This window comes from Haematobia irritans, chromosome 3, assembly GCF_050003625.1.
Source record: "Haematobia irritans isolate KBUSLIRL chromosome 3, ASM5000362v1, whole genome shotgun sequence".
Classification (NCBI taxonomy): domain Eukaryota; kingdom Metazoa; phylum Arthropoda; class Insecta; order Diptera; family Muscidae; genus Haematobia; species Haematobia irritans.
The window spans coordinates 20,111,909-20,125,200 of NC_134399.1; the positions used below are offsets into that span (position 1 = coordinate 20,111,909).

Genomic DNA, 13,292 nt, shown 5'->3' on the forward strand with positions numbered 1-13,292 from the left:
CTTTAGAAAATTTTGTGAAAATTTTATCTCTATAGAAAATTTTGTCAAAATTGTATTTCTATAGAAAATTTTGTGAAAATGTTATTTCTATAGAAAATCCTGTGAAAATTTTATTTCTATAGAAAAATTTTGTCAAAATTATATTTCTGTTAAAAATTATTTCTATAGAAAATTTTGTCAAAATGTTATTTCTTTAGAAAATTTAGTCAAAATTTTATTTCTTTAGAAAATTTAATCAAAATTTTATTTCTTTAGAAACTTTTGTCTGAATGTTATTTCTTTACAAAATTTTTATTTCTATAGAAAATTTTGTCAACATTTTATTTCTTTAGAAAATTTTGTCAAAATTGTATTTCTATAAAAATTTTTGTCCAACTTTCATTTCCATAGATATTTTGTCAAAATTTTATTTCAAAAGATTTTTTTTAATTTTACTTTTATAGAAAATTTTGTCAAAATTTTATTTCTATAGAAAATATTGTCAAAGTTTTATTGCTTTAAAAAATTTATTCACAATTTTATTTATTTAGAAAATGTTGTGTAAATGTTATTTCTTTATAAAATTTTGTCAAAATTTTATTTCTGTAGAAAATTTTGTCAAAATTTTATTTCTATAGAAAATTTTGTCAAAAGTTTATTTCTATGGAAACATTTGTCGAAATTTTATCTCCATAGAAAATTTTGTAAAAATGTTATTTCTATAGAAAATTTTGTCAAAATTTTATTTCTATAGAAAATTTTGTTTTATTTCTTTAGAAAGTTTAGCCAAATTTTATGTTTTTAGAAAATTTAATTAAAATTTTATTTCTTTAAAAACTTTTGTCTAAATTTTATTTCTTTACAAAATTTTGTCAAAACTTTAGTTCTATAGAAAATTTTGTCAAAATTGTATTTCTGTAAAAAATTTTGTCCAACTTTTATTTCCATAGAAAATTTTGTCAAAATTTTATTTCTATATATACTTTTTTTTAATTTTACTTTTATAGAAAATTTTGTCAAAGTTTTATTTCTATAGAAAATTTTGTCACAATTTCATTTCTATAGAAAATTTAGTCAAAATTTTATTTCTATGGAAAATTTTGTCAAAATTGTATTTCTATAGGAAATTTTGTCAAATTATTATTTCTGCAAATAAATTTTGTCAACATTTTATTTCTATAGAAAATTTTGTCAAGAGAAAGGGAAGCACGCTCAAAATAAACCCAGCCAACTGCATTCAAATCGATGATTTGACAGTGGCCTAGGAAAAGAGATATGTTTGTTTCGAATTTATTTCGGCATAAGCCGGCTATCAATGTAAAGCCTTTTTTCGGAGGGTTCAAGTGTGGTTTATTGTTGGGTTTAATGAATTGCCTGAATTTATTCTGATAATTGGTTGATAGTTTTGCTGCAACTAGAGGATGCTGATGAGGAATGTTTATTTCTATGGAAAAATTTGTCAACATTTTATCACTATAGAAAATTTTGTCAAAAATTTAATTCTATAGAAAATTTTGTCAAAATTTGATTACTGTAGAAAAGTTTGTCAAAATTTTATTTCTATAGAAAATTTTGCCAAAATCTTATTTCTATAGAAAATTTTGTCAAAATTTCATTTCTATAGAAAACTTTGTCAAAATTTTATTTCTATAGAAAATTTTGTCAAAATTTCATTTCTTTAGAACACTTTGTCAAAATTTTTGTTCTATAGAAAATTTTGTCAAAATTGTATTTCTCTAGTAAATTTTGTCTTAATTTTATTTCTATGGAAAATTTTGTCAAATATTTATTTCTTTAGAAAATTTTGTCAACATTTAATTTTATTTTTTATTTTGCCGAAATTGTATTTCTATAGAAATAAAATTTTGTCAATTTTTTATTTCTAACAAAAATTTTGTCAAAATTTTATTTCTATAGAAAAGATTGTCAAAGTTTTATTTCTTAAGAAAATTTTGTCAAAATTTTAGTTCTATAGAAAATTTTGTCAAAATTTTATTACTATAGAAAAGTTTGTCAAAATTTTAGTCCTATAGAAAATTTTGTTAAATTTTTTTTTATAGAAAATTTTGTCCAAATTTTATTTCTATAAACAATTTTGCCAAAAATTTTATTTCTATAGACAATTTTGTCAAAATTTTACTTTTGTTAGAAAATTTTGTAAAAACTTTATTTCTATAGAAAATTTTGTCCAACTTTCATTTCCATGGAAAATTTTGTCAAAATGTATTTCTATAGAAAATTTTGTCCAACTTTCATTTCAATAGAAAATTTTGTCAAAATTTTATTTCTCTAGAATTTTTTTTTATTTTTTTAGAAAATTTTGTCAAAATCTTATTTCCATAGAAAATGTTGTCAAAATTTTATTTGTTTAAAAAATTTAAACAAAATTTTATTTCTTTAGAAAATGTTGTCTAAATTTTATTTCATTACAAAATTATGTCAAAATTTTATTTCTATAGAAAATTTTGTCAATTTTTTTTCTATAGAAAATGTTGTCAAAATGTTATTTCTGTAGAAATTTTTGTCTATAGAAAATTTTATCAAAAGTTTATTTCTATGGAAAAATTTGTCAACATTTTATCTCTATGGAAAATTTTGTCAAAATTTTAATTCTATAGAAAAGTTTGTCAAAATTTTTTTACTATAGAAAAGTTTGTCAAAATTTTATTTCTAAAGAAAATTTTGTCAAAATTTTATTTCTATAGAAAAGTTTGTCAAAGTTTTATTTCTAACGAAAATTTTGTGAATTTTAATTTCTAACAAAAATTTTTACAAAGTTTTATGCCTTTCGAAAATTTTGTCAAAATTTTATTTCTATCGAAAATTTTGTGAAAATTTTAAGTGTACAGAAAATTTTGCCAAAATTTTTTTGCTATAAAAAAATTGTCAAAATTTTATTTCTATAGAAAATTTTTTCAAAATTTTATTTATATAGAAAATTTTGTCAAAATTTTATTCCTATAGAAAATTTTGTTAAAATTTTATTTCTATAGAAAAGTTTGTCAAAATTTAATTTCTAAAGAAAATTTTGTCAAAATTTTATTTCTGTAAAAATTTTGTCCAAATTTTATTTCTATAGAAAATTTTTTCAAAATTTTATTTCTATAGAAAAGTTTGTCAAAATTTCATTTCTAAAGAAAATGTTGTCAAAATTTTGCTTCTGTAAAAATGTTGTCAAAATTTTATTTCTGTAAAAATTTTGTCAAAATTTTATTTCTGTAAAAATTTTGTCAAAATTTTATTTCTAAGGTATCATATAGTCGGCCTTACCCGACTTTATCTTTTTCTTTCTTGTATTAAATTTGAGTCAAAACTTATTTTTATTTACAAACAAAAATCAAATAATTGAACACACAAATATAAGTAAATCAAAATAATTCATATAATTGATAATCCTGTATATTTAAAGTAGTTTTTGTTGAAAAATTAAATAATTAAAATTATATATGTAGTTACTTACTTATATATAGTGATTGTACTGTTTAGTCTATTTATTTTTAATTGTAATTATCGAAGTGATTAACAGTGATTTAGAAATAAACATTTACTCTTGTATTTAGAATTAGAGATTACAACAACCTATGTTAGTGATACAATAAAATTTATAAAATAAAACAAAATAAAAAAAAATAATTTTATTTAATACATTAATTTGAGATTTTCACTGTAGCAATTTAGCAGCAGTCATTTTGAATTGAATATTAGTTGTGGGTGTTGCTTTATTGGTTGCTTTCTCTTTTGCCGATTTTGCTGGTAGCTTATGTAGGTATGGGCTAAGGGGTTTCTTTTTTCTCTCTAGACTGAATGAATGAATGAATGACTGTCTGATTGACTGATTGAATGTCTGATGATTATGTAAAATAATTTAGCAGTGTACATTTCACTGTGGTACAATCCGGCAGTGATGTGAATAAGTAACATGATAGTTTATAATCGTAGATGAATTCACAGGTGGGGAAACTAAATGCATCCATATTAGAAATAAAAAAAAAAATATTTTAATTAGTTGAATAGTTTTTAGATTTTTGTTAATGCCAAACTACCTTATTGTGAAAAACCAAGTACATTTAAAATGGCATAGAATTCCATATGGTTTCTTTAATTGTTCCTTTTTATTCACTATGGTATTTTGTAAATTGTAACCATCATATCGGCGCCAGCAATGATTTAAGTCTCCTGCAATAGAAGATTTTACAAAAAATTAAGTTTTCAATTAAACCCACGGCAGATATGTTTCTCTATAAAAAGGTAGGAATATAGGCACTTCGCCTCATTGGTCTTAAATTAAAATAAATAAAAATATCGCTTTGGAAATACATTTTATACCCTTACAATATAGTCGGACAAAAAGGTTCTTTGATCCAATGTATTGGCCTTCAATTAGAATTTTGGTATTGATTCCTAGCCAAATATACTTTAAAATAAAGACATTTTTAGGAAGCCCTTTAGCTTCGAATCTACACTCTATAAAATTAAATTTAGGATAGATCTCAGTCAGTTTACAAAATTCCAATTATAAACGATACTCTGAAAAAAAGCAGGCCCGGTTCCAAAGATTTTGTCCTTACACTAATTATTTTTGTATTGATTCCGAGCCAGAGAAGCGCAGAATCGGAGGAAGGACACATTTAGGAAACAATTCATTTTTATACCCTTCACCACTACTGTGGTACAGGGTATAATAAGTTTGTGCATTTGTATGTAACGCCAAGAAGGAAAAGTCTGAGACCCATCGTTTAGTATACCGATCGTCTTAGAATTAAATTCTGAGTCGATTTAGCGATGTCCGTCTGTCTGTCTGTCTGTCTGTCTGTCTGTCTGTCTGTCCGTCTGTCTGTCTGTCCGTCCGTCTGTCTGTCTGTTGATGTATTTTTGTGTGCAAAGTACAGCTCGCAGCTTTAGTCCGATTGTCCTAAAATTTGGTATAGGGTCCTGTTTCGGCTCAAAGACGATCCCTATTGATTTTGGAAAAAATCGGTTCAGATTTAGATATAGCTGCCATATATATTTTTCACCGATCTGGTCATAATTGGCGTGTATATCAACCGATCTTCCTCAAATTCCGTACATCCGAATATTTTATGAGTCTCGAAAAACTTGCAAAATATCAGCCAAATCGGTTCAGATTTAGATATAGCTCCCATATATAGCTTTCGCCCGATTTACACTCATATGACCGCAGAGGCCAATTTTTTGCTCCGATTTAGTTGAAATTTTGCACAGAGAGTAGAATTAGCATTGTAGCTATGCGTGCCAAATTTGGTTGAAATCGGTTCAGATTTAGATATAGCTCCCATATATAGCTTTCGCCCGATTTACACTCATATGGCCATAGAGGCCAATTTTTAACTCCGATTTAGTTGAAATTTTGCACAAGGGGTTGAATTAGCATTGTTACTATGCATGCCAAATTTGGTTGAAATCGGTTCAGATTTAGATATAGCTCCCATATATATGTTTTTCTGATTTCGACAAAAATGGTCAAAATACCAACATTTTCCATGTAAAATCGCCACTGTTTAGTCGAAAAGTTGTAAAAGTGACTCTATTTTTCCTTAACTTCTAATGCATATATATCGAGCGATAAATCATAAATAAACTTTTGCGAAGTTTTCTTAAAATTGCTCCAGATTTAAATGTTTCCCATATTTTTTTTTACTAACATTGTGTTCCACCCTAGTGCATTAGCCGACTTAAATTTTGTCTATAGATTTTGTAGAAGTCTATCAAATTCTGTCCAGATCGAGAGATATTTAAATGTATGTATTTGGGACAAACCTTTATATATAGCCCCAACACATTTCACGGATGTGATATGGTATCGAAAATTTAGATCTACAAAGTGGTGCAGGGTATAATATAGTCGGCCCCGCCCGACTTTAGACTTTCCTTACTGGTTTTTTAATTGACTTTGGTGATTGATACAATAATTTATGTGGATCAAATTAATTGGATCAATAAGTAAGTAAAGTTGAAAGTCGGGCGGGGCCGACTGATCATACCCTAAACCACCCTTACTGAATTAGTAATCATAAGCATTTGTGGGGTAACATTGATATAGATCTGGGAGATAAACCGCAGTTGCATATTTAAGAAAATTAAGGGGTACATGTTTATGGGTGCTTTGTCTCAATCTCACTATAACTCATAGTCAGTGTTGCCAGGGATAATGTTCGGTTTACCCTACAAGGACAAAAAAAAGTTCCCTACTTTCCCATACATTCCCAAACAATTTTCCCTACAATAGTTTTCGTTAAATTTAAACAAATTTTACAAAAATGGTTCTAAGTACTTTATTAACTTAAAACATGAAAATGCAACGTATATAACCTAGAACATAAATTTGTATTACCACCACGGTTGCCACAGTTGGTAGAATTCTACCAAAAATAGTATTTTTTTTTTTTTAATCTCTATAGAAATAAAATTTTGGAAAAAGTTTCTATAAACAATTTTTTTTTGAGAAATTTTTGTATAGAAATAAAATTTTGATAATAAATTCTATAGAAATAAAATTTTGATAATAAATTCTATAGAAATAAAATTTTGAGAAAAAAATCCATAGAAATAAAATTTTGAGAAAATTGTTTAGAGAAATAACATTTTGAAAAAAAATTCTATAGAAATACAATTTTGACTTAATTTTCTATAGAAATAAAATGTTGACAAAATTTTCTACAGGAATAACATTTTGACATAAATTTCTATAGAAATATTTGTTTGGCAGATTTGTGGTAATCTTCAAATTTTGTTAGAATTTTTTTGGCACGAGTGGTAACTGTTGTTACCACACATTGTTAAAGATCAAGCCTTGTCGGCTTCTAATTTCCTCCTCTAGAGCCACCAAAATGTAAAAATTATTACAAATTGTGTTGGGTGAAATTGTCCCTACTTTGTGGCCCTACCTCCCTAAAAGACGCTAAATTAAGAGCAAAATGTTATTCTTGTATGGTGACCATGTAACATGTTTATCACTAAAATGTTATTTTCTCGTCAAATATAACCTGCTTGCCGAAATCAGATACATGATTTCCTATAAAACAACATGGCTGCGAAAACCATGTTACATGGTCACCACCCAAAAATAACATTTTGCCCTAAAACATGTTTGAGGTGATCATATTCCTTCTCTGGGTGTACGGAGTTAGTATGCCACTAATATTGAGCCCATTATTAAAAAAGAGAAAATCGCTCAGTGTGGGTAATAAATCCAAATTTGTAAAAATCGAGCAATATTCTTATGTAAGAGCTACAAGTACGTATAAATACGATCGGCCAGTACATCAAAATTTGAAATTTGAGTAACATTGGTTAATAAATAAGAGTACTATGGCCAAAATTGGGAAAATCGAGCGATGCATATATATGGAAGCCATATCTAAATCTGAACCAATTTACATAATATTTTATATAGCCCCCATATAAACTGGTCTCCAGATTTGACCTCCGGAGCCTTTTCGAGAAGCAAAATTTATCCGATCCGGTTAAAATTTGGTACATTGTGCTAGTATATAACCGCTAACAATCATGCCAATCTAGGTCCATATCGACCTATAGTTATATATAGTCCTCAGATAAATCTATGCCAAATCACACAAAAATTGGTCCGATTTAAATTCTGGTAAGTAAGTTATTTATAGACTTACTTATATACACCACGTATGGACTAACTTACAATTTAGAAGACGATGTTAAGAAGTTTTAGGCTACCTTGCCATCGGTAAGTATTATCACAACCCAAGTAATTCGATTGTGGATGACAGTCTTTAGTAGAAGTTTCTACACGCAAAGAAAAAAAGGTTTGGAAAACGTTTTTCTTTTCTTAGAGTTTTTTGAATTGCTTCGAATATTTTACTCTTTTAACACCAAAAAAATTCGTTTGTTACAAATTTTTTATTTTTTCAATAAAAAAAAAGTTATTTTTGAACCAACAACACAGTCCATTTTGTTTATATCAAACATTGTTCTTTTCTGACTTTAGGTCTTTAATAAGACACATTTTACAGTTCAAAATTTAATATAGTACAATGTAATGTTGAACATTTTTTCGGAATCTTCCGGACATATCCCGAATATATGTAAAAAAAAAAAAAAAAAAAAAAAAAAAAAAACACCGGTCGAAGCAGGGATAGAACCCACGACCCTTGGCATGCAAGTCGGACGTAGCAACCACTGCTCCACGGTGCCAAACAAAATGTTTGTTTCTGTTAAATAAAATTTGTTTATTCGGTTCGTGGGCGCCGCAAGCTATGCTATATAAATATAACTTATATGGATAATTATCTATTGATGACCATAACAGGTACATAACTCAGTGGATAGTGTGTTGGCTTACAAATTGCATGGTCGGCGGTTCGATTCTCCGTCCAGACGAAAAGTAAAAAAAATTAAAAACAAGTGTATACGGCCGTAAGTTCGGCCAGGCCGAATCTTATGTACCCTCCACCATGGATTGCGTAGAAACTTCTACGAAAGACTGTCATCCACAAATTTCAACTCACATGGTTGTTAAATATCATATACTACCACCACGTACCAAATTTCAACCAGATCGGATGAATTTTGCTTCTCCAAAAGGCACCGGAGGTCAAATCTGGGTATCGGTTTATATGGGAGCTATATATTATTATGGACTGATAGGAACCAATTCCTGCATGGTTGTTGGATACCCTATACTAACATCACGTACCAAATATCAACCGAATGGGAAGAATTTTGCTCTTCCAAGGTGCTCCAGTGGTAAAATCTGGGGATCGGTTTATATGGGGCCTATATATAATAATGGACCGATATCGACCAATTTTTGCATGGGTATTTGAGGCCATATATTAACATCAAGTACCAAATTTCAACTGAATCAGATACATTTTGGTCTTCCAAGAGGCTCTGGAGGTCAAATCTGGTGATCGGTTTATATGGGGGCTATATATAATTATGGACCGATATGGACCAATTTTTGCATGGTTGTTAGAGACCATATACTAACACCATGTACCAAATTTCAGCCAGATCGGATGAAATTTGCTTCTCTTAGAGGCTCCGCAAACCAAATCGGGGGATCGGTTTATATACACACAAAAAAATTTTTTTCTGATTCAATCACCAAATTAATTGATCCAATTAATTTTTTAATTGAAATGTCTTCAATCACGAAAATGATAGTATCAATCACAGTTTTAATTGGGTATAGAAAAAAATCTTGATTAAAAAATTAATTGATTTCATTACCAAATTTCAATTAATTTTTTAATTGATTCAATTAAAAATTTAATTGATGTAGATTGCAAAACTCAATTAATTTATTAATTAAAAAAAGGTAACTATTTTCAATTACCTTTTGAATTGGCTTAGAATTTTTATTAGGATTAACAATTGATTGTTTGAAAAAAAATTTAAATTAAAAATTTAAAAAAATGTTAATCACTTTTTTAACTGACTTAGTCTTCCGAATATGATTAAAAGTTTATTGTATCAATTAACTTTTTAATTAAAAATTTTAAAATTTTCAATCATTGACTTAATTAACTTAATGTTTCTATCTTGATTAAAAAGTTAATTGTACAAATTAATTTATTAATTAAAAAAAAAATTCAACTTCAATTAACTTTTTAATTGGAAATATTTTGGTGATATTTTTTTCTGTGTAGGGGCTATATATAATTAAGGACCGATATGGACCAATTTTTTCATGCTTGTTAGATACCATATACCAACATCATATACCAAATTTCAGCCGGATCGGATGAAATTTTCTTCTCTTTGAGGCTCCGCAAGCCAAATCTGGGGATCGGTTTATATGGGGGCTATATATAATTATGGACCGATGTGAACTAATTTTTGCATGGCTGTTAGAAACCATATACCAACACCATGTACCAAATTTCAGCAGGATCGGATGAAATTTGCTTCTCTTTTAGGCTCCGCAAGCCAAATCTGGAGATCGGTTTATATGGGGGCTATATATAATTATGGACCGATGTGGACCAATTTTTGCATGGTTGTTAAAGACCACATATCAACACCATATACCAAATTTCAGCCGGATCGGATGAAATATGCTTCTGTTAGAGGCTCCGCAAGCCAAATCTGGGGATCGGTTTAGATGGGGGCTATATATAATTATGGACCGATGTGGACCAATTTTTACATGGTTTTTAGATACCATATACTAACACCATGTACCAAATTTCAGCCGAATCGGATGAAATATGCTTCTGTCAGAGGCTCCACAAGCCAAATCGGAGGGTCCGTTTATATGGGGGCTATATATAATTATGGACCGATGTGAACCAATTTTTGCACGGTTGTTAGAGACCATATACCAACACCATGTACCAAATCTCAGCCGGATCGGATGAAATTTGCTTCTCTTTGAGGCTCCGCAAGCCAAATCTGGGGATCGGTTTATATGGGGGCTATATATAATTATGGACCGATGTGGACCCATTTTTGCATGATTGTTGGAGACCACATACCAACACCATGTACCAAATTTCAGCCGGATCGGATGAAATATGCTTCTCTTAGAGGCTCCACAGGCCAAATCTGGGGATCGGTATATATGGGGGCTATATATAATTATGGACCGATATGGACCAATTTTTGCATGCTTGTTAGATACCATATACCAACATCATGTACCAAATTTCAGCCGGATCGGATGAAATTTTCTTCTCTTTGAGGCTCCGCAAGCCAAATCTGGGGATCGGTTTATATGGGGGCTATATATAATTATGGACCGATGTGAACTAATTTTTGCATGGTTGTTAGAGACCATATACCAACACCATGTACCAAATTTCAGCCGGATCGGATGAAATTTGCTTCTCTTTTAGGCTCCGCAAGCCAAATCTGGAGATCGGTTTATATGGGGGCTATATATAATTATGGACCGATGTGGACCAATTTTTGCATGGTTGTTAGAGACCACATACCAACACCATATATAGAGACCACATACCAACACCATATACCAGCCGGATCGGATGAAATATGCTTCTGTTAGAGGCTCCACAAGCCAAATCTGAGGTTCACTTTATATGGGGGCTATACGTAAAAGTGGGCCGATATGGCCCATTTTCAATACCATCTGACCTACATCGATAACAACTACTTGTGCCAAGTTTCAAGTCGATAGCTTGTTTCGTTCGGAAGTTAGCGTGATTTCAACAGACGGACGGACGGACGGACGGATGGACGGACGGACGAGCGGACGGATGGACGGACGGACGGCCATGCTTAGATCGACTCAGAATTTCACCACGACCCAGAATATATATACTTTATGGGGTCTTAGAGCAATATTTCGATGTGTTACAAACGGAATGACAATGTTAATATACACCCATCCTATGATGGAGGGTATAAAAAACAAAAAAAAACTTTGGTCGAAGCAGGGATAGAACCCACGACCCTTGGCATGCAAGTCGGACGTAGCAACCACTGCTCCACGGTGCCAAACTAAATGTTTGTTTCTGTTAAATAAAATTTGTTTATTCGGTTCGTGGGCGCCGCAAGCTATGCTATATAAATATAACTTATATGGATAATTATCTACTGATGACCATAACAGGTACATAACTCAGTGGATAGTGTGTTGGCTTACAAATTGCATGGTCGGCGGTTCGATTCTCCGTCCAGGCGAAAGGTAAAAAAAAAATTAAAAATAAAATCGTATAATTTCTTCTACAATGTTTGTATTACAGAAAAGGTGCTAAGACCTAAAAAACCTCGTGGAAGTGAGAAAGATGTGAGGGAAAATGCAATTAGCCAGACATTTTAGGGTTAGTCTTTATGAAATTGTTTTTACATCACGGAAAAGAATAAACGTTTATCACAAAAAGTATATACTTTTCTTCCAAATACACTTGCTTTCAACGAAAAGCAAATGAGAAACGAACTTTGTTTGTCTAAAATTTCGTTTGGGAGGAAAGAATTATTTTTTTGCGTGTACGCAATCCATGGTGGAGGATATATAAGATTCGGCCTGGTCGAACTTTCGGCCGTATATACTTGTTTGTTTTAGGTCACTGAATGTGTTTATTGGCTACACTTTTTTTACTGGGTACATAAATCAGTTTTCAGGGACCAATCTACATATTTGGTTTCAAAGATATCACGTAGGAATGTTTTCTATCGATTCACTAGAATTTTCATTATATTCATATATAGTCCCAATATAATAAAAAAAAGATCTTAGAGCATATATTGATTATAAGTAATTTTGTTCCATCCAGATCACTTTTTTTATTTTTTATACGTCTCATTATGGAGCATATATGCAACTCTGCCTGTCCTTCCTGAGCACCATATTCACTTTTTATTTTAAATATAAGCTCTCCGTAACAAGAACGATGATAAGTTTTCCAAAGAGTATTTGCTTTCATATTCCTTATTAGTCCAATCGCATAATTGTCACTGACTTCACATTAATTTTAATATCATGATTGATGCTTACTTTTAATATGGCCACCACGTTCACTGTGATGATAATCACGTCCTTCCAGTGGACTGCCATGACCATTTGTGGCCTCGACACCAAAACTACTGGAACTACCACTATTTGGACCTCCTCTTCCGAAACGGCTAATACCTCCACCAAAGAACAGGAAATACCAAAGAACTGCTGAACAAACGACAAATATCAGCGTCATTAATTTCGCCATAATAACGTATAGAAGAACGGAAACGGAATTTCAAATGGCAAAATTAAGCTATAACCAAGGCGACAACGGGTGGTAATTTCTCGCCTAAGGTGTGTGTGTGTGTGTGTGGGTGTGAGGTTTCTATGAGTACGTGTGTTAAACAAAAATTTCAAACCCGAATCTTTTCTTATGAAATTTCTTCCGATTATTTTTGTTTTTTTCTCGGTTTTTATAATTTCTGCAAATCTTTTTCTAATTTAACAAAACAAACCAACGCGATTCGTAAGTAAAACAAAATGTTTAAGCCCAACGATAGATGTCCCCGAACTGAATCCATGATCATTCACTGCCGCAAAAAATTGCAAGTGGCCGATGTGAATGAAAATATCATCACAAACCGCAAACCAAAGAGAACGCGCAATATCCAACACTCGACTTTGGGTGATAATGCCGAATCAGAGATGATGACGATGTTACTGGTGACGACGACAGTATCTAGAGGCTGGCAATGATTCTGGGTGGATGAGTGCGCTTAGGTGTGTATTTGACACTCGATGTATTGCAGCAGCTAACGTTGATTATGATAAATTTTAAACTTGATTTTGCATTTTTTTTTGTGTCTTTCATTCTTTCGTTCATCATTTGAAATGAAATGGAAAACATTCAATT

The 13,292-nt window shown here is 30.5% G+C and overlaps 1 protein-coding gene across 1 annotated transcript; it reads right to left on the reverse strand.

The window, feature by feature from the left end:
- Nucleotides 1-3,508: 3,508 nt before the first annotated feature.
- Nucleotides 3,509-13,087, reverse strand: LOC142229278 (uncharacterized). The gene is made up of 3 exons (XM_075299822.1): nt 12,437-13,087; nt 4,023-4,155; nt 3,509-3,939 (listed from the first exon to the last, which is right to left on the reverse strand). Exons 1-3 carry the CDS (start codon nt 12,642-12,644, stop codon nt 3,831-3,833), a joined length of 450 nt encoding a protein of 149 aa, XP_075155937.1. The 5' UTR covers nt 12,645-13,087; the 3' UTR covers nt 3,509-3,830.
- Nucleotides 13,088-13,292: the final 205 nt, after the last annotated feature.